Here is a 22,664-nt window from a genome sequence, read left to right as displayed (position 1 = left end):
CTGTCTTGTTTTATGAAAATGGACTAGGAAATGTGTGCTTAATACTGTTCTCTGCCTATGTTTTAACAAGCTATTTAAATGTCCAGGTCCTCAAGTTGCCGCTTGCAAAATCATTAGCATCATCATGCATTTTACAGATGCGCTTTCTAAATAGACGTTCAAATCCTACAGTAGCAATGACAATATAAGAACTCATATGAAAAGAATTGTAATGTTAAAATGAAGGAAAAACAGGAAACATGAAAAACCAGGAAAAATATATATTCCACAGAATATATATTCTGTTCTATAGAACAATTTTTAGCATAACTTAAATGGTTACACTATAGATTCACTACATTTTTCTAATGAATTCTGAAACATTAGCCTTACACAAATGCCCTTTGAGTTCATCCGATGAGGGGGGAAAAAAAAGGATTCTCTCTTATTAAAATGCTTTCTGCAACAGTGATGTAATTTGATGCTCTTTTTGGTTTTAACTGTTTACTTAAGTACTCAGTCATAATCATTAAGCACTGTTCCAGAATCGTGGGGAAACCCAAAATGGGGGAAGCTGTGGAATCCCTCTCAGAGCTCTCAAATACGCTGGCGAGCAAACCCACTTTTCTCTGGAAAGGGGAGGATTGTGGTTTTCCCAGTTCGATGATGATCCCTTTGCTCTGACTACTATTCGACCATGCATTCTAGAGGCAGATCCTTACAGCTCATGATTGCACTTCTGAACAAGCAGGAATGTCGCTTTTGGAAAAAATAACCAATTACTGGCATTTTGAAAAAGTAACTCAGAGGTAGGTAGTTCTTAACTTTCCTCTAACCTCAGCCCTCATTTCAAATTTCACACTCTCACCGCACAATAGTCTCAGCATGATTCTCAGGAAGAAGAAACAGACACTCGCAGTAAAGAGCAGTCAGAACAAGACTGTTGCCCTGCCTTCATCCTTGGTTCTGAAAAGCTTTTGTTAGATGGGAAGTTAAATTGTTATATGCCTCAGACTCCATCTCTCTATCATCTCACACGTATTTTATAATTTGGAGAATCTTCTTAGTGTATAAAGAAATATATGTGGGAGTCTTTATTAAAACATTGGCAGACTTTTTTTGCCTTACAGTTTGGCACTTCATATTGCTTTTGAAGTATGTTTCAAGATGCAGTATATATTTGAAAGTTTCTAAAATAGATTCTAAAACCTTGGTTTTTCTTTAGAAGTTTAGTAGGAGGCTAAAATAATCCAAAACATAAACTTTTTTTAGAATGCAGTCATAAATACTACTTCAATTTATATATTAAACCATTATAAAGAAGTAACAAAAGTTCACTTTTTAATTAATTTCCTTCTCAGGAAGTCAAATGCAAATTCTTATTTTTCCAGTACAGAGTGGATTTTATTTTTTTTTATATCTTAGTAAAAACTGCATTTTCAAAACTCCTGGTTTAAAATCCTAACTAAGATGACATAGAATTAGTCTCTTTATGGCTGCAGAAAGCAAGCCTTGTTCTCATTATGCAGTAAGTACTAGCTGTTTATAGATCTGACAGTTTGTTGGAAGTGATCCAAACCTATAGTGCTATTATTCCTTAGTAAAATTTAAACAGCTGTAGTCGTGTAATTCAAAACCCTGGAAGTCTGCTGCAGTGCTTGTTCGACTTCAGTATACCATGAATGCAGGATGCAGCCAGTCATATAAAGGATTCTTTTCTTCACAGAATGAAAGAAAGACGTGAGCTACAAACCTGAATGCAACTGGAAAGGTCCAAATAGATGAGCTTGTGACAGCCTTTTCCAGAGCCCAGGTACAGTAAACCTTTGTCTCTGAATTTTCTGCAGTGAGCTAAACTCAGATACTGTAAATTGGGGAAGCTGCTTTGCAAAAAAAAAAAAAAAAAAACAAAAAACCAAACCAGAGAGGAAATTATTACAAGGGTATGTTACAGAATCAAAAGAACATAAAATACCATAGTTAAAAGTATTCTGAAAATTACTGTAAAGAAAAGATGTTCGATATGAAGTAGAATTATCTCCTTGCTAAAGTTTGAAAGTCCCTTTCTTCTGCTGTAGTTTTTCCTTTGCTCCTTGTATCGCAAATTACTGGGGAATAGCACTATCACACAGTATATTTCACCGTAAAAAACCACTATAATTGTAAAGTTATCTCAAATGACTGCAAGAGCATGCTTTTTTAATTAACTGGGATTTTTGTGTGCACACTTTGAAAGCAAATAGACTTTTCAGTATAAGTTTGCTGGACTGTCTTTGCCATTGATTTTACAAGCAGTGCCTGCTGGAAATGAAAACCAGAGCTCTATCAAAGGACGTTAAAAGCATAAATGTACAGTTAGAGCTTCTCAAGTCACATAATTATTTACAAGAGTATTATTAAAAGAATCTGAAAAATTGAAAGAGATACAAAAGGGAGTTATCCAAAAGTGAATAATCCAATGTTAGGTTTTGATCAATTCTTTTGGAAAACATTTCTTTATACTAAACATTAGTTAAAAGAAATCAAACTGTATAAGTGGAAAATGTTAACAGCCCTCTGTAAAAGCAAGAATCTATACTCCAAATATACTCAAGTTTCCATCTGCAGTTTTGGTTTATAACATAATGAAAAGTATTCATTTTACTGAACTGCATTTCTAACTGGAATAAATAACAATTGCCACAAGCACCACAAATGAAAGCACACAGAAAATCAAAACCTAGAATTAGGACGTACTGCTGTGGTAGACATTTAGTTGTAGGGCTGCAGTCGTGCAGTTCTGCAAGTCAGCAAAGTGGGCATTTTGGAGAAAGATGGGAACACCCACTGAGGAGCTGACTGCTTAAGGAGAGGCATACATTTTTACATTTTTGGAACTGACTTAATACTTTCAATATAGAGTGGGGAAACATGCTAACTTGAGCTGAACACCAAAAAAAGGGATAGGAAGCTGGAAAATAATGTTATTGTATAAAAAAGGACCACAGAAAAATATTAAGAAACTAAAGATAAGATTACATTTCATGAAAAAAGAAGCAACAAATACCAAGATACACAAGGTGTATCAGAAAGAGATATTAGAATACCAATGCAGGTGTTTGTGGTGTGGTTTTTTTTTTTTAAATTAAAACATTTAATTGATATTAAATACAGAAATGAAAGTATCCTTCTTTGTAGAAGCATAAGCCTTTTTGCATTTTAGTGACATGTTCCACAGAAATGAGTGGGGAAAATCAAACTCAGAGAGAGTACACTCCCAAACTTATCTGACAAAATAGATAACAAATTAAGAGATTGGTTTTTATACCCTGGTAGTTCTGAGTCTTTTAAAAGTATATGTTGCTACAAGGCTGCACAACTTAAGACACAGGGAAGCCTTTCTTATTGCATTTTGAAGACTCTGATCAAAACCTTCCAATACTTTTGAAGAGACACTGATTTTCTTTACAGGTCATATGACCCATTATTAATGACCCATGAATTTTAGCACATGCCTTCTTCTGCCATTTTTAAAGGGACAGCTTTCTTAAAACTTAAGCTTGAGCACACAGACTACTAAAACCCCTTGTTTTCTGTTACAGCCAAATTATGCAGGAATTCTGTCATACCGGTTTTTCAATTAATATCAACTAATTAACCTTCTGACATTTATTCCAGATAGGCAGTGTTCACGTATACCATATGCAACAGAACCTTTGAGAGGGAAATTGTAGCTGATTATCTGTGTTGTGTAATACGGAGGTCAAAATGCATGTATGGAACAGCAGGAGAGAAGCAAAAATGACCACACAGTTTTGAGCACACTCAGCCTACACTTCACCTGTTCGTTGTTCCAATAACGGACATCTGATATACAACAGCAAAATTCACATGCCGGATTATGAGATGCAACACTGCCACCTCTAAGAGCTTTGTATTAGTTACCTTATTACACACGACCTGTGGTGAGCTAATGCTTTTGAGATGATTTGTAAAATATTTATGAAATTTGTCTGGTATCAAAATCTTCACAGGACAGCAACTTTTTGTACACCCCCATGATCTCAGAAGAAATGAGCTTTGCTTTTTGTCCAAAAACTATCAATAAAAACAGTGGTATCTTATGGTTTTAAATCAGAAGCATCTTGTGTGACTGGGGAAATTTCTTATTAGCGAGGTACAAGTTAACTGCAAAATGTATTTTGTCAGTGGAGAATTTTTCTTTTTGTTTTAAACGTTTCATTGCATTGAAAGCTTCACCTACTCTGGAAAATTCTTTCTTGGGTCCGTGCTATTTACGCATCAAAAGAAATGAAATGAAAAGAAAGAAATCAAAAGAAATGAAATGAAAAGAAAGAAATCAAAAGAAATGAAGAAATGAGAAATGCAACAGCATACTCAGGTAACCAGAATAACATATGCTGAGATTAGCTATAGAACAGCTGTTCTGAACTTCAACATAAATATATGGAAATGTAAAAAGACAAAATATCAGCCAATATGGAGAAAACACAGGTTACGACAAAAATAATACGGATGAAGAGATGAGTGCTAAGATTGGAGACGCTAAATGGAAAACTTTGCCAAAACAAATGTTAGTTTTATGAGGATATGGCATTATACACTAAGAAAAACAAAAGTCAAACTGTGTTATGCAAATGCCAAAGAAAAACATGTTTCTGGACTTTGTGGGGCTGCTCGAAAGGAAGGCATTAGTTTTCCTTATAGGAATAGAGAAACAATGTACAGCCATCCTCAAATCTATACACATCTTTGTGATGGCTGCTATCGTGGACGAGCGTGCCTCTTTTCCTTCATGGCAGCTTTTAATGCAGCCATTCTACCTACTAGGCGGACTTCGAGCCTCATGGAGGGACACATCTAAACCAGGAACGGCAGTTGTTTTGTTGCAGTTGTCACACAAGGTCTTGGCTCACACAATACACATAACCACAACCTGAGGAGAACTGAAGGCATAGGGAGTGGTGAGAAAGCATTGCAGGGACAGCATGATGGGGAAAACTCTCTGAAACCTCCCCTGTGAAAACAACACAACCAGGGATCCATCTCACGTGTCTGATCACAAACACTTGTAGGATGGGAATCAATGAGTAGGGATCAAAGTCCATGCACAGGTGCAGAGCTATGATTTCACTGGGATACCAGAGGTGCAAAGGGGTAGTACATACAACTGGAGGGCTGCACTGAATGGTTACAGAATATTTAGGAATTACAGCCCAGGAAGGTGAGGACAGGCCGCACTCTGTGCAAAATTATGCCTAAATGCTTTGCACTGGAATGCGTGACAAGTCAGTCAAGAACTTACTTGTAAGGATTAGAGGCTAGAGCTATGAAGATGACATTGTGGTAGGTATCTGCTACAGACTGCTTGATCAAAAAAAGAAGGTAGATGAAACCTTCCTTGTCAGCTGAAGGAAGCCTTAAAATTGCTCATCCTGGTTATTCATGAAAGACTTGAACCACTCTGGTATCTGCTGGAAGAACAACATGGATGGGTGCAAAAAATTCAGGAGACTTCTAGAGTGTTTTGAAGGCAATTTCTTGATCCAGGTGACTGACAAGCGGTCTAGGGAACACATTCTTCTGGACTTGTTTCACAAACAAACAAGGAAAAACTGGTCAAGGATGTGAAGAACTAGAGCAGCTTTGGTTACCGCAACCATGAAAATGAGGAGTTTAAAATCCTGAGAGAAGAAAATTGCACAAACTGTAGAAGAAAAAGCCTGAACTTGAGGGCAGGTTTTGGCTTGCTTAGGGATCTGCTTGACAGGATCTCATGATAGACAGCCACAGAGGTCAAAGGGGCCCAGAAGTGATTGATTTTCAAGAACAAGGTACTCAATGACATTTTTGCCTCCATTTTTACTGCTAAGGCTTGTCTTAAGGCCTCCCAGGTGCCTCTCAGGAGCCTATTAGCAGAGTCCGTGGGAGTGAAGCAATACCCATGGTAGAAGAGGATAATGGCAGGGAGCACTTGAGGAAATGGGACGAGACAGGATGCATCCATGAGTACTAAGAAAGCTGTCTCCTGTCACTAAGAGGCCTCACTCATTTTTGAAAGGTCATGGCAATCAGAGGAGGTTCCTGATGACTGGAACACAGGAAATGTCACATCCATCTTCAGGAAATGGAAGAAGAAGGATCGAGGAAACTACAGGCCAGCCAGCCTCACCTGAGTCCCTAGGAAGGTTATGTAGCAAATCCTCCTTGAAGCCCTGTCCAAGCACATAAATGATGAAAAAGTGATAGTGAACAGTCAGCGTGGATTTACCAAGGGCAAAGCATTCCTCACTAAGGTGATAGTTTTCTGCGATGAAATTACTGGATCTATGGATAAGGGGAAAAAAGCAGCATTTGTGTATCTTGACTTCAGCAAGGCCTTCAACACAGGCCACAATATCCTTTATAGCCAAATTGGTAAAATGGCTAAATTGGCAAAAATGGACAAATTGGTAAAATTGGCTGGCTAAGTTGACTTCAAGGTGAGTGAAAATTTGTCTGGACTGCCAGGCCAAAAGGTTGTCACCAATGGTGTTAAGTCCCATTGGTGGCTTGGGGCAACTGGCACCCCTCAAGGGTCTATATGGGGGCCAGTAATGTTAAATGTCTTTATAAATGGTTTGAATGATAGGAACAGAGTACGTTCTCAGCAAATTCACAAATGACTCCAAACTACGGGAGTGAGTGTCAATACACTGGAGCCTAGAACTGCTCTTCAGAGATCTAGTCTGGAAAAATGGGCTGAGAGAAACTTCATGAGGTTCCATAAAGGTAAATGTAAAGTCCTGCATCTGCGATGGAATAACGCCATGCAACAGTACAGTCTAGACATTGGACCGAAAGCAGCTATTTCACACACTGAACTGAGAGTCCTGGTCAATAACAATTTCAACATATATCAACAGTGTGCACTTCTGAAAAAGGTGGCCAATGACATATTAGACTGTATTGGCAAGAGCGTACTCAGCGTACTGCTATCTCTAGCGTCGCCTAGGAACGTGCTTGCTGGTATGCACCAAATGTGTATTAGCATGCGAGCTAACAACCAAACAGAATGGACAGTTATGAAACAGCATTTGAGTCTTTACAGTTTATACCATGGGATAAAGCACTGGAGGGGAGAGGGGTTAGTATTCAAGGTTAGTTAGAAGCTGGTTAGTATTCAAGGACCACCTCCTCCAAGCTCAGGAGCCATGCATTCCAAAACAGAAGTCAAATAAAAAGACCAGGAGGCCTGCGTGGATGAACAAGGAGCTCCTGGACACACTCAAAAGCAAAAAGGTGGCCTACCACGGTGGAAGCAAGGACAGGTAGCCTGTGAGGAATACAGAGCAATACAGAGAAATTGTCTGAGCAGCCAGGGACCGGGTTAGGCAAGCTACAGCCCAGATAGAATCAAATCTGGCCAGAGACATCAAGGGCAACAAGAAAAACTTCTATAGGTATGTCAGTGATAAAAGGAAGACTAGACAAGATGTGAGCCCTCTCCAGAAGGAAACGGGAAACCTGATCACCCAGGATCTGGAGAAGGCTGAGGTACTCAATGACTTTTTTGCCTCGGTCTTCACCGGCAAGGGCACTAACCACACCACCCGGTTGCAGAAGGCAAAGGCAGGGGCTATGAGAATGGATAACTGCTCACTGTAGGTGAAGATCAAGCACGAGACCATCTAAGGAACCTGAAGGTACAAAAGTCCATGGGACCTGATGAAGTCCATCTGTGGGAAGTGGCAGATGAAGCTGCTAAGCCGCTTTCCATTATATTTGAAAATTCGTGGCAGTCTGGTGAAGTTTCCACTAACTGGAAAAGGGGAAATGTAACTCCCATTTTCAAAAAGGGAAAAAAGGAAGACGCAGGGAACTAAAGGCCGGTCAGTCTCACCTCTGTGCCCAGCAAGATCGTGGAGAAGGATCCTCCTGGAAACTACACTAAGGCACATGGAAAATAAGGAGGTGATCGGTGACAGCCAACATGGCTTCACCAAGAGCAAGTCATGCCTGCCAAATTTGGTGACCTCCTATGACAGGGTTACAGCATTGGTGGACAAGGGGAGAGCAACAGACATCCTCTACCTGAACCTGTACAAAGTGTTTGACACTGTCCCACATGACATCCTGGTCTCTCAATTGGAGAGACACAGATTTGGTGGATGGACCACTCAGTGGAAAAGGAACTGACCAGGTGGTCACACTCGAAGAGTTGAGGTCAACGGCTCGATGTCCAGGTGGAAACCAGTGATGAGTGGTATTCCTCAGGGGTTGGTACTGAGACAGGTGCTGTTTAACATCTTTGTCAGTGACACGGACAGTGAGATCAAGAGCACCCTCAGCAAGTTTGCTGATGACACCATGCTGCATGGCACAGTCGACACACTAGAGGGGAGGGATGCCATCCAGAGGGACCTGGACAGGCTTGAGAGGTGGCCCTGTGTAAACCTCATGAAGTTCAACCAGACCAAGTGCAAGGTCCTGCGCCTGGATCATGGCAATCCCAGGCACAAATACAGTCTGGGCGGAGAATGGCTTGAGAGCAGCCCTGAGAAGACGGACTTGGGGGTGTTGGTGGATGAGAAGCTCAACATGAGCTAGCAATGCATACCAGCAGCCCAGAAGGCCAACCGCATCCTGGGCTGCATCAAAAGAAGCGTGGCCAGCAGGTCAAGGGAGGTGATTCTACCCCTCTACTCGACTCTCGTGAGACCCTACCTGAAGTACTGTGTCCAGCTTTGGAGTCCTCAGCACAAGAAGGACATGAAGCTGTTGGAGCAGGTCCAGAGGAGGGACTCAAAGATGATGAGAGGGCTGGAGCACCTGTGAGGACAGGCTGAGAGAGTTGGGGTTGTTCAGCCTGGAGAAGGCTCCGGGGAGACCTTATAGCAAACTTCCAGTATCTGAAGGGGGCCTACAAGAAAGCTGCAGAGGGACTTTTTGCAAGGGATGTAGTGATAGGATGAGAGGTAATGGCTTCAAATTGAAAGAGGGTAGAATTAGACTAGATATCAGGAAGAAATTTTTCACTATGAGGGTGGTGAGGCACTGGAACAGGCTGCCCAGAGAAATTGTGGATGCCCCATCCCTGGAAGTGTTCAAGGCCAGGCTGGATGGGGCTTTGAGCAACCTGGTCTAGTGGGAGGTGTCCCTGCCCATGGCAGGGGGGTTGGAACAAGATGATCTTTAAGGTCCCTTCTAACCCAAACCATTCTATGGTTCGATGATTCTGATTCTACACTACTGAAACCAGCTGCTCATTTTGGTATTATAGCTGACTATAATTTAGTTAGCGGACAGAATGTAATACTAGAAATAAATGCCAGTTCAGACCGATGAGGAGGAAAGGAAGAGGAAAGAATATTACCATAATTATTTATTACTTTTCCACCCCCAAGTTCTTCTTTTTTTCTGTTTCCAAGGTGTCCTGGGTAGAATGAGCTATCACATTACCAGAACAATGAACGGTTCAAAACAACATAGAAGATCCCACTTATGATTCAAGTTATGAAAACACATGATCAATTTACAGTGACTAGCATATAGCTGCCAAAAAGTAACAAATAAAGTTTAATTTTTTCATGTAAGGGATGAAGTCATCAATGTAAACACTCATTCACACTGTGAACAAACAGAATCTGAATGCAGACAGACAACTGGCAACTACAGGAACAAAATGGAGAAACCAATCAATGGCTTTACAAAGGTAATATTACAACTGGCCACATGGATTAAGGGGATGCAGTAGCATGCACAGACAGGACTGCTCCATCCGTCTAATGAGTAAGAACTGTGCAAATACTGAGAATGCCCTACAGTCGAGATGTGGTTTAAACTCATCTACCAATATATTTTTAAATGAAAAAGTTCTTTGCTTTCAAAATAATTTTACCTGATATTAGCTGACAGGCTGAGAGAGCTGGAGGCCTGGAGAAGAGAAGGCTCCAGGGAGACCTTATAGCAGCCTCCCAATATCTGAAGGGGGCCTACAGGAAAGATGGGGAGGGACTCTTTATCAGGGAGTAACAGTTTCAAACAGAAAGAGGGTAGATTTAGATTAGATATTAGGAAGAAATTCTTTGCTGTCAGGGTGGTGAGGCATTGGAACAGGTTGCCCAGGGAGGCTGTGGCTGCCTCATCCCTGGAAGTGTTCAAGGTCAGGCTGGATGGGGCTTTGGGCAGCCTGGTCTAGTGGGAGGTGTCCCTGCCCATGGCAGGGGGTTGGAACTAGATGACCTTTAAGGTCCCTTCCAACCCGAACCATTCTATGATTCTATGACTTATTGCGCCACCTTTCCTCCAGATAAGAACAAGTTTTTTGAGCCCAAACCAACGGTGTTTCAGAAACAGAAAATCTGTGCAGTGATCTGCATTCAAGGTTGGGATTCAGTCACTGCCCAGGTGCTAAGGTCAAAAAGGACTGAGCATAATGCAAAGTTGTCTGCGGTCATAGAGAAAAAGTAAGTAGTTAAACCAAACAGTGAAGAATTAAAAAAAAAAAGTTTCAGAAGAAATTATACTGACTCGCTATAGTAGGAAATTTGTGAGATGGAAAGAAGTAAGCAAATGTAAAAACCTGAGGGGTTAAAATGTTTCTAAGGAAACACAACCTTGTGGCCAAACTTCACTAAAAATGAAGGAAAAGGGCAGTGCACAGGAGTACTATAGGAAGTTCAGGAGGGAACATAAGCCAAAAAATTACTAAAAATACTGAGGCAATTTTGGACAGGGTTGCAGGGAGCAGTGCTTGTCTTCCCCTAATAATAAATCCTAATAGTGTTCAACATCAGGTTGGATGAGGCTTTGAGCAACCTGGTCTAGTGGAAGGTGTCCCTGCCCACGGCAGGGGGGTTAGAACTAGATGATCTTCAACGTGTCTTCCAACTCTAACCATTCTATGATTCTATGATGACTGTATTTGGCTTTTTTTGAAAGGCAAAAGTTCCTAGCTCACCCCTCTGTACTCTCCTTGCTCAGGTGGCCAGACCTGGAAGTGGTATGAAGCAGGCCACAGCCAGGACCTACAGGTTCCCTTTGCACTCTGCCCATGCTCAGATGACATATAGCATCATAGGCTATTGCAAAAGATTATTTTTGAGTCCTTCTCAGAGTAGCCCAGCCAACTTTGTCCACCTGACAAAGGTCATAAGAGACACTTGGCAGTAGCAGGGCTAGTTACGATAAATTGGGTCTCAACCTAGAATCAAGTCCACACTTGAGGGCCCTCTGGGGGTTTGATAGGCACTGGATGACTTTCCCCGGTCTGGCTCTGTATGTGTTCTAGTGGGTCAACACACAGAAAGGTGGAAAATAACAGCTTCAAGCTCCTCTTTCAAGCTGACCTTCCAAGATGAACTTAAATACAAAGAAGATTCAGCATGATGCCATTTTCCTGAATACAATAGAACTGACTAACAAAGATCAGTTAGAAACTGGTCCATATAGTTTCCCATGTTTAATCAAAATGAACAACAGTAGACCAGAGGCAGTAAAAGCAACAGAAAAAGAGGTAGGACATTAAATCTTCAAAGTATTTGTGAAGCTCCACGTAGTGTGATGATCAAGTACTTGACTGAATGCTGCATATTGTGTACAAACCTCCATGAAAATGCCTGTTTCATCTGTTCTAATGTTTTACTTTTCTTCCAACAGAGGGATCCCACATACCCCAGCTGTGCCTCCTCAGATCTGTACAACACTGACTAAGACTGTCCAAAAACTTCAACTGTTCCAGCTGTCACAGAAAATAAGTGGGGCCAGCTGAATGTCAGGATGCAAGTAGTTACTGTTATACTACTACTTCTTCTTTGTAAAGCATCTGACTGTAGGAAGACAAGGAATAGGAGTTTGAGAAACAATGAAAGGGAAAATATCTTAAGGAAAGCATCTAGCACTGTTAAGCGCAATGCCCAAGGCCTACCATGTGATATATACACTTATCTTCATGAGAAATACCTAGATTGTCAGGAAAGAAAATTGATTTTTGTGTCACCTGATTGGCCTGAGGATTTAAAGCACATGCTGCTAGCAAGAAACAGGATTCGTAAATTGAAGAATAATATGTTTTCCAAGTATAAAGTACTGAAAAGTCTGGATTTACAACAGAATGATATATCAAAAATTGAGAGTGAGGCTTTTTTTGGTTTGAATAAACTTACCACACTCTTACTTCAGCATAACCAAATTAAGAGTTTATCCGAAGAGATTTTTATTTATACACCCAGTCTAAACTACCTACGTCTTTATGATAATCCTTGGCATTGCAACTGTGAACTAGAAACTCTTATTACAATGCTTCAGGTTCCAACAAACAGGAATTTGGGAAATTATGCCAAGTGCGCGCACCCAACAGAACTGAAAAATCAAAAGCTAAAGCAGATAAAAGCTGAACAGCTATGCAGTGAAGAGGACAGGCAGGACCCCCAAAACATAAAACGGGATAAGCCTGAAGCTGTCAAACCAGAATTTGATTCCTCTTTGTGCCACATGTATGTGTTTCCTGTACCAACTCTGAACTGCAAAAGAAAAGGTTTGTATCTGTCCTTATAACTGAATTAATGATTTTAATATTCTTGCTCCCTTACTACATTTATTCACATATTACTTACAGCAAATTAATATAGTATAAGTACTTGCTTTACTTACTTTAACTAATACTGTTAATTGATTTTCTCCCATTAACTACAAGTAACAAGTAGGAATCCTTTCTGCATTTTACCTCTACTCTGCAGCCCCAATTCCACAGATATTCTTTAGTGCTCTAGAATAAGATACCTAACAAAAATCAAGAGGAATAAAATTAAGCACATACTTAAGTTACTGAAGGACCAGCACCTCAGTAGTCCAATTTTACAACTATAAACATACTAATCAGTCAAATTACAGCTGTGCTGAAATTGTTGTACTGATAGAGAAAAGCACAGAGTGTCTTTTCTTCTTTCCAGTGTACAAACACAAAGATAGAAACAACTTTGACACAAGCGAGCTGGGAAGCAGGACCGGAGCAGCCAGCTGTGCTTACAATGCCCAAAGGATCCTGAATGCAAAGAGGACCCATTGCATCCGCGCATTTTTTGTGCAAAATTTCTTCTACTAAGGGAAAAAATTGCATTTTGTTCATAAAGAAATACCTCCTCTGTGTTCTGCCTCACAGCACCCAACACAAATTTCAAAGTTGAAGGGCCTTCAAGAAAAGTTTTTCAGACACTTGGATCCATTCCATTCCTAAATCCTTCGCAGGCTCCTAAAAGCCACAGTTAGGCCTTAAGGGTAAACCAGCTGGGACATATATCAACACAAAAGTGCACATTTATTCATGCTTTATATTTCCCATATTTTATCCCACGATAAAACAAAGCAAACAACAAAATGATTCAGAAGAGAGTCATTCTTTAACATTACTAATCTGAATAAAAAAAATAAATTACTAGAAGGAGCCAAAATTGGGAGGATTTTTTTCCTGACTTTTGTGAAGCATGGCTTGCAATGTTAGATCCCTGCAGTATATTTTACCCTCTTGCATCTTGCAATGTGTTTGCTAAACCTCTATTTGCTTTAACAGTGACTTAAATTTATGTAACAACTCTGTGTGCCCTTATTCTTGGACCTTAATGCCAGAGACAAGCTCAGAAGTCAGTATAAGGAGACAATACCTAAATATAAAGAATTAACAATTTCGGTATTTGATTACATGGTTTATCTACTATGTTTGTCGTAAAAAATGGTCTACATTTTTCCTTTTTTTCCACACTGCTAAAATTTTTTTCTTCCTCCTATGGCTCACTTTTCTCCTTGTTTTACCATGCAGCTACTACACCTTTTTTATTAATAATTTATGCTTTTTTACTGGCTAATATTTATTAATTTCTTAATATTGACCTACCATACCTTTCCTTGTAGATAGGATTTTAATTATTAGATTACAGATTACAATCTTAATTATCCTTCATAGGATCTTAATTATATCATTATTACCTTATGTCTCCAGGAAACTGGAATAAATATATATATTATCGTCTTAATATAAGAAAAGACTGCCTTTCCAGCTCTCCCCATTTAGTGGTATCAAAGAGATGAGCTGAATACATGAGCTGAATACATGAATATAATCAAAAACTTTTGGCAAGAAAAATGTTACTTTTTTTTCTCTAAGTTCATAGAAACACTCAGTGTGGTCTGCTTTTCATGGTAGTTTCACAGGCTTTTACAATATTTAAAAAAAAATGGTTTATTGTCTTTAGTACTAATAATCAAGGAATGAAGTTACTTCAACCTCTACATGAGTGTACTAGAGGGTCCAGGGACTCCCTCCTTCACGTCAAGAACTAAGTATATCACCCCGGGACTTCCTGAATGTCTAGCATGGACACATGAGCACGTTCAATATATTTTAGGAAGTATCAGATCTACTGTGCATATGCTTGTCAGCTGGATGCTGATATCCCATGGACCTTTGAGATTTCTGAACATATGGCAATCGTTGATGAAAGCATTGTACTTACTGCCTTTGCATATGATTACTATGCAGCAGATGCACAATTTCATTGGAATTTTCATCAGAAATAGAAGTATAATGCACCCAAAATCCTGGGAAAACCCGAAAATTTCTCTAAATCCACATGGACAAGATTTCAGAGCAGGAAAAAAGGTCCATCAGTTGCTGAACCAGTAAGATGACGTGAAAAGCTGCAATCCGTTATTCCTTTACAATGGAGGGGATGGAGTGACAAGCAGCACACCAGTACGATATATCTTTAAGGAGATACAACAACAGGTCAGCAGCTTTCAGTTAATGTCAGAAAGCTCATGAAAGAAACCTCTTAAAAATACATATAACCATGTGTATGTTCTCTTTTTTGAAGAACTTCTTATTTATATCTCTTCAGACCAGTGATACCCCAGATCTTTCAGACCTTCAGAATGAAAGTATCCTATGGCCTTGATGCTTTTTTACCAAAAAGAGCAACAAAAGCTGGGTGCAAAAGTAACTTCTGTTTGCTTTTCTGCAAAGGAATTTGTATTTGCGAGAGCCGTCGAAAAAAACTGCTTTCTAGTACTGCCAAACTCTCCAAGTCTCTAAATTCAAGTATTATTTGCATTCATTAGGTGATAAATATGCCCTGAAACTTTGACATCTGCACAAGCAGGAAGCACTCCAACCAGAGCAGACTGGAGTACTTAAAATATTTATGTATTTATAATACCAAAGCTCTGCTCAAAATGAGATATAAGGCAGGAAGTCTCTGATATGTTGCTTTAGTCTCAAAAATACCTGATGCATTAGACATCTTCAGAACTTCAGAAGTTCACTGACAACACAAATTTCAGCACGGATCCAGAAACTACTTGCTTTCATTCAAAGATGGTCAAATAAGAGATTTTCTCATAATAGAAGCCCAGGTTGAGAACCCTCATTGAGTAAACATAATCCTGGAGATTAGGTTTATTAACATTACCCTGAGAGGATTCAAACCACAGTTTGCACTTCTCAAGAATGTGCCCTTACTACTGGACTGGAAGCTATTCTTTCTGTAACTCTTTTGCAAGGAAGACTGTAAGGACATGTGCACAGCTGTCTGAGAGGTGCCTGCCTGCTTTGGTAATGCCAATGAGACAGGTAGGATAGAGAAGTAGATAGACAGAATGTCACCGTGCCGCCTAGACATATAATAATTGTAAGTATCGAAACAAATATTAAGCCTTAAATGTTACTAAAACACAACATAACTGTAATTACACAACTATAATTATAACTATATGTATAGCTACAAATAGCAACTAGCATTTTATTGTTGATAAAATATAGAAAATTTTACTTTTTGGCAACGCAAACCAAATGATGTAAGACAGCACCCTACAGTTCGATTACGGAAGATGTTCACATACCAATGAACATTTTTTTTTATATAGTTATTCTGGTTTCTTTTCTTTAAATGATCAAGCCCTTCACACATACTTTTTATTAGTCTTCACTACCTATCCTATCCTTATGCAGATGAATAGTACAGTTCCATTAAAATAAAATATAAAACAAAGAAAGAAGCTTTACTTTAAGCGCTAACGAAGACAGCAATTTTCACATGGAATGTAAAGATACAAGTGAACAAAGCAATGAAATTCAGAAGTTGAAAAAACATGTTGACACTAGAAGTGGGGGTAAAAGGAATATAAAACAAGAAACAATGGCAGACTGACAAAACTCTATGTGGTATGCAACTGTGATACCCAAGCAGTGAGAAGAATTTAAAGCTGACACAAGTTATGTCTTTTTCATTTTTTAAGATTTAAAGAAAGTTCCAGGTAACATACCTCCTGATATAGTTAAACTTGATTTGTCCAACAACAAAATCAGACAACTACGAGCCAAAGAGTTTGAAGATGTCAGTGAACTGAAGATATTAAACCTAAACAGTAACGGAATAACTTACATTGATCCTGGTAAGAATAATTTTAAATACTCATTAAAAAGTGATCTGTGTTTTAATAATTATCAACTTTGATTATTTCTTTATCACATATCAATGTGGAGGAAAAAAGGATTTAAAAATATAGATGTTGGTGCATATTTTACCTTTTGTACCACCAATTCATAGAGTAAAGGTTTGCACTGAAATGTATTCATCATGGAAGTCAATGAAGAGAGTCTGATTTCAGCTGCCCTTTCTTAATACTAAGCCAACCAAGTGCAAAAATTTAATTCTGCAGACTGAAGGCTAATCATTTCCCAAAATGCTAAATAGTTGAATGATTTTTTAAATATCTTTGCCAAATCTAAGAAAACTTGTCATATAATGAGGCTACTTTTAAATAATGTTGGACAATGAAGTAATAGACAAACTCTTTTGGGTTAAAAATCACTACCAATAATTGCTCTTAAGTTATATGTTATCAGAAATCAAGTGGCCTTCTTGGCAGTTTGCTTATTGCCTATCTGTATTGAGTTTTTAATTATGAAAGCAGACACAAGGAGAGAGAGATACAAAGTAAGAAGCAAAAAGAGCCTTCTCTAGTGGCATTTTGGAAGTTAAACAGCAGTAGATGGTGGTAATATCAGTAAAATGGTACTTCTGAGGTTTAAAATGTTAAATTAAGACTTCTGCCATGAAATGAAACAGTATACTTGCAAAAAGTATGAACTGCTCTCTGAATGTGATTCAGAAGCATTATGATGAAGCTCCATGTTTATTATCTTCCATATCTTAAAATATTAATTTAAAGTTTGTACACACACGAATACAAACATACATACATACAAAAACTACTAGCCCTGCACATTGTCTAATGCATAATCCATTTCTGTATTTCTACTTCTGTATCACAGCAATAACAGTAGACTTCTTTGAGCAAACCAGGCATTCATTCACCCTCACTGACCCTATTCTACACTCCTGCGCACTCATTAAGTGTTTTATAACTTCACCACCAGTACAACTCCCCTAATGTCAGCATATTTATACCAATATGTCACTTCTCAAGGCACAAGCCATATTTTAAAGTTCAGTGTTTGAAAAGTCCTTTTCGTAGCCTTTAGAAAAAAAATATATAATTATGAAAATGTTCTTCCTGTTGCAGTTATGCATGTTTTTTCCTAACTTACCTTTATAAGGTACCAATAACTATTTTTCTTATTGACTAGCTGCTTTCTCAGGCCTCAATAACTTAGAGGAGCTGGATCTATCAAACAACAGCTTGCAGAATTTTGAATATGGAGTACTGGAAGATCTTTACTTTCTGAAAATACTGTGGCTGAGAGAGAATCCTTGGAGATGTGATTACAACATTCATTATCTTTTCTACTGGTTGAAGCACCACTACAATGTTCACTACAATGGCCTAGAATGCAAAACGCCTGAGGAATACAAAGGATGGTCTGTTGGAAAATATGTTCGAAGTTATTACGAGGAGTGCCCTAAAGACAAGCTTCCCATTTATCCAGAAACTTTTGATCTGGACAAAGAAGATGAGGAATGGGAACGACACAAAGAACAATCAGTTCAAACAGTAAAGAAGCACGGTGTAATTGTCACTGTGATAGGCTAATAAGGGAATCCCCCCCCCCCTTTTTTTTTTTAGTACATTCAAATATTTGATACTTTGACAAAGAAAAACATGCTGTTTACATCTTTTGTTAATTATACTATTGTTTGTAGGACTGACTACAAAGATTTCTCCTTATTGCAGTTAATAATTACTGAATGGCATTAGTTATACAGCATCCTTCATCAAGTAATTGTTTCTGACAATTTTTTCTGGACATTCTTGTGAAATAGTTTGGGAAATATTTGAAACTATGCAGTAGAAATCGATAGACACAAATGTACATAATGTGGTGGGTAGGAGCTGCTTTATGTATGAAGACAGCTTATGTGTTGACATGGAACTTGCTGCAGGATTGTGACCAAGACACATTTTTCTTGAATGTACTGACAGTTCTTTGTATTTACCAGTTTCCTGAAATATTCCCAGAAAACTTTTCTAAGATTTTTGTTATCGGCTTCCTGTTATTTTATTGTATACGAAAAATCAAACTGAAGACTAACCTTAAATACAGTTCTAGAAAAAAAGGAATGGCAGTTGTTATACTGATTAGGATTCAAACCCAGAAGCTGGGTTCTACTTGCTGATTTACCAGTGTTCCTGCTCAGTCTTCAGTGAATAACTCGGCCTCTGCCTCTTCTGTACCTGAGCCGCCTGAAACCATGAGTAGCCAAGACATGGTTGGTTCCCAAGATCCAGCTATGCATGCTCATATTTGCCTTGTTTGGTTTTTGCAGTAGGCAGAGATGAAGTCTTTCTAGGAAGCATTTTAGGTTGTCGTGTCAGTTTGAGAGAGATTACTTGACATCACTTCTAGGTGAAGAGGACCACACGAAGGCTGCTGTGGTCTGCATCCAACACACCAGTGCCCGTCCAAACTGAAGGTAAGTATGCTTTTGAGTGCTCACTAAAAGTGTGGGACGTTCTCAAAGTCCACCCTTCCCCCAGCTCATCTGTAAAATGCACATTATAGCACCTCCTTATCATACAACTGTCTATGAGAATACACGTTCATTACAAATTGTGATTATTCTAATACTATGGTAACAGAGTTACACAAATACCCCAGCTAAGTAGAAAATATCTCTAAAGATAAAATTCCTTGCTACATAATATACTGGCTAAAAGTTCTTTTACAAAAAAGCTGGTTTTACTGATTGACTATTCTTGGCTTTTACATAATAGTTCTGTTCTTTTAATTTCTGAGCTACCAGAACTAGTGCCTCTTAAAGACAGATATTATAAACCCTTTTTTTACACATGGAAAAGATAAGTAACTCCCCAGGCTCACGTGGTTGGAAAGCAGGAAATGCTGGGTTAAAATTTCAAAATTCCTAGCTCAAGCCCTGGACCAATCTCCTGCTCTTAGGTCAGTAAGAATACATAAATGCAGGATAGAAATTCAGGGCCAAAACTTCAAATATCTGTTGGCTATCATGGAAGAAGTTCTGGAATGCTCCCAGGAGAAAATTTGCTCCTTTAAAGATCTGCACACAGTTACGGTGTTTGTAGATTCCTCTGGTGCTTTAGCCACAAGCCCGAAACATCACACGTTTTATTTTAGAAGTACAATACAAAGCACTCAGCGCTTTTATGCTAACATGAAATAAAAGAGCAACAAAAAGGAAAAATTCAGAAATTATTAAGGGTGGTAGAAACGCCAAAGCAAACACATCCTATTATTGACTGCATTCCTTCATGTCCTCCATTATTCAATTATTAATATATTTAATGGTGCTTCACTGATACAGAAAATAATTTAGCCATTTCTTCTGCAACATCTTTTAAAAAACTTTATAGCAAATACAACAGTGTCTGACTCATCCCTGCTCCTGGGACTATCTTAAGCATTATCTTAATTATAAAGGTTAATCCTGATAAGATGCAACACAGATGAAAATCCCATTTGGCCAGTAATATTCCCTAAATGGGGCATTTTCTAGATACCTAGAAGTGCTGAAAGAAAAAAGATCTGTCATAAGTAGTAGCCAGCATTAAACGAAGTACTCCTCCTCCTCTCAAATTCTGGAGGATTATTTCAGTACAGAATGGAACTACTGGGAATGACTGAACAGGATAGACAATGGAACCACAGCAGAACATCCCTTATTGGCAGCACAGCCAACGGAGAAAAGCTGAGTAGGAAAAAATGAATTTATAAACCATGTTACATTAATTTCTGCAAAGAGTCAGCGTTAAGAAAAAAAACTAGCTTGAGTTAGGCTAACATCTGGGTAGAAAAGGCAATCCAGGAAAGGAATATAGGATAAAAGATGGGTGAGAGGTCTCTGATCTCTGTGGTCAGCAAAAGGTTACTGGTTGGAAAAGCCGTAGAATAAGACTGAGGACCACAAGCAGTGGCCTAATTGTTGTAAATAAGAAGTTCAAAGGCCCTGGGGATTCCTAAACAGATCACAAAATGTTCTTCTTAGGACCAAAGCTAAAACCTGGGGGTCACAGTGATAAATGGGACGATTGTTCAGTACAAGCCAGAGTTAAGGGGGGGGGGGAGGTGGTGTGATCATTCAGGGTTCTCAAACAGTAGCACCAGAAAGTGTTGCATCTGCTGAAAGTCCAAGGCGGGTGAGGAGTTGAACGTGCTGCCTATATCTAACAGCACAAGATGTTTGGTGACAGCTATCAAGTGTGAAATCTGTAAGTGAGGGACATGGCAACAAGGACACTCTAGAAGAACATGGTTCAACAGCTACCCTGCAAATTAAGGTTTCAGTGTGAACTTGCGAAATCAGTGTCATCTCAGAAGGTCCATGAAAGAAACACTTGCGCAGTAACACGAAAATGAAATTCAATACTGAAGAGCGGATCTGTCTAGACCTCTGAGAATCAACAAGTGAAAAGGCTTCTAGCGGTCCACAGAAGAATGGACTGAAGTTTTGAATGCTGGAATTGTCCTTACTACTATTTTCCTTGGATGGCCTCTGGAGCTTTCAAGAAGTAGCTGGAAGTTCTATTCTTTTAACTACAATGCATTACGATTTTATTCCTTATTGTCTAAAGTTATTGCATATTTCAGTTTTTGCAAGGATACTAGAGAATTGTTATAAAATAGATACAGGAGTATTCAAGTGGAGTTTTAGTTTCCTATAATTAAAAACAAAGGGGTGGGGAGGAAGCCCTCTTTGAAAAACTAGCTGGAACACATTAGGGTTTTCTGCCTGTTGGCGTTTTCAGACACGCATGGTGAGGATGTGGCAGAATAGATAGTAAGTGCAATTGCAAGTAATATAAGACTGTATGAACAGGAAAAGCATATAGGAACTATGAAGGTAGTACAGGAAGAGGCAGCCCTCGGAAAAAGACAAAAATATATTTGAAAATCATACATATGGGGGAAACGACTAACAGTTGATAAAAACTTCAGCATTACAGGGTTAATTGCTATTTCTCTGAGCTTCTCTGAAATGTACTGTAAGCTAAAGTACACCCTTCATTAAAAACCAGAGCCACAAACCACAATTTAATGTTGACATTTCTTTGTTTCTGTACTATTTAATCACAGAAGTCCCAGCAGCACTTCCATGTCTAAAAGAAAATCATGGGCCTTCCTCTTCCTTTATATGCTTTTTAAGTCCTTTCTTTCAGTAATTTCTCTCTTGATTCCCATTCTTTCTCTGTTCATATCCAGGAAGTAATTTCATGATAGTGCATTGTCTTCCTGATATGCAATATATGTACTAGGAGTGCTGTCTCTAAGGGATAAATTCTCTAGAAGCAGCGCCCCTCTCTCTACACGGCACACATGAAACAGAAAAGATTATTTTGCGCCATGTTTTGCCATGACAGGGTGCAGGAAAGATGGACAAGTCTGTCAATACTGTGACCTCTGCTGGGAATAAAACACTTCAAAAGCTTCTGAGGACATTTTAGCTCCCGCGTGAATATGAATGGCAGCTTTCAAATGCAGTTCCCAGTCACACATGGAAGTTAAATGATTCCCTAAGATCACTGAGTGGGTGGAATAATACCACAAACAGCTGAGCTGTAATCCATGCATCTCATATATTCATTTTTCTTTGGCACAGTAACACATTCATTTGCCGAAGACACTCTGAGCTGGAGTCATATAACATTCATATGCAGATATTAAACAATGACTAGTATTTCATGCATATAGCACACAACAAAGGTGCAGTACATAAAAACAATTTTTAAAAATCGCGGCTAATAAATTTACAAAAAAATATTAACATGATTAGCCAGCCAAACAGACCTAAACCCCAGTTAATATCGTTGCTGTTTTACCATTAACAATAAAAACATGTTGCCAAAATCTGTGTAATCTTGGGTTTATTTGGAAAGATGAGGTCAGAAATGTAGCTCGGGGAAGCTTGAATGGAAAGGTTCATCACATCTGTAGCCTATAACTGAAGAGACAGTTCAACACAGTTAGCTGAAGAAATGTCAAAGGAAGAGAATTTCAGTATGATTTTCAATCACTAAAAAAAAGATAGAGAAATAGTTTTGTGGCAATTTTAAACCATTCACAAGAGCTTCAAAAGAAGGCAACAAGTAGGCTGTATGATCATTATCAATGAATTTTAACAGAAGAAATATGCTAGTAATCTAAATAGCAATAGTGCACTGATATAAATGTGTTTCATTCTTAAAAAGAACTACTGGGTATCTTCAAAGTTAGAAGA

The 22,664-nt window shown here is 38.8% G+C and overlaps 2 protein-coding genes across 3 annotated transcripts in view; one reads left to right on the top strand and one right to left on the bottom strand.

The window, feature by feature from the left end:
* FBXL13 (F-box and leucine rich repeat protein 13) overlaps positions 1-3,825 on the bottom strand; it is a 38,766-nt gene extending 34,941 nt beyond the window's left edge. The window contains 2 exon segments of the mRNA XM_054203265.1: positions 1,733-1,862; positions 3,800-3,825. Of these exon segments, the coding sequence (XP_054059240.1) occupies positions 1,733-1,862; positions 3,800-3,825 (156 nt within the window).
* LRRC17 (leucine rich repeat containing 17) lies at positions 575-18,590 on the top strand. Of its 2 annotated transcripts, none has more exons than XM_054202285.1 (5): positions 575-788; positions 1,706-1,792; positions 11,620-12,496; positions 16,249-16,404; positions 17,603-18,590. In XM_054202285.1, exons 3-5 carry the CDS (start codon positions 11,740-11,742, stop codon positions 18,004-18,006), a joined length of 1,317 nt encoding a protein of 438 aa, XP_054058260.1. In that variant the 5' UTR covers positions 575-788; positions 1,706-1,792; positions 11,620-11,739; the 3' UTR covers positions 18,007-18,590. The 2 variants fall into 2 exon arrangements, with proteins under 2 accessions (XP_054058260.1, XP_054058268.1); XM_054202293.1 differs by lacking the exon at positions 575-788 and adding an exon at positions 1,119-1,134.
* The last annotated feature ends 4,074 nt before the right edge of the window (positions 18,591-22,664 follow it).

This window comes from Rissa tridactyla, chromosome 1 (assembly GCF_028500815.1).
Source record: "Rissa tridactyla isolate bRisTri1 chromosome 1, bRisTri1.patW.cur.20221130, whole genome shotgun sequence".
NCBI classification, from domain to species: domain Eukaryota; kingdom Metazoa; phylum Chordata; class Aves; order Charadriiformes; family Laridae; genus Rissa; species Rissa tridactyla.
Note: the sequence above shows the minus strand (reverse complement) of the source record. Positions and strands in the feature narration are given on the sequence as shown.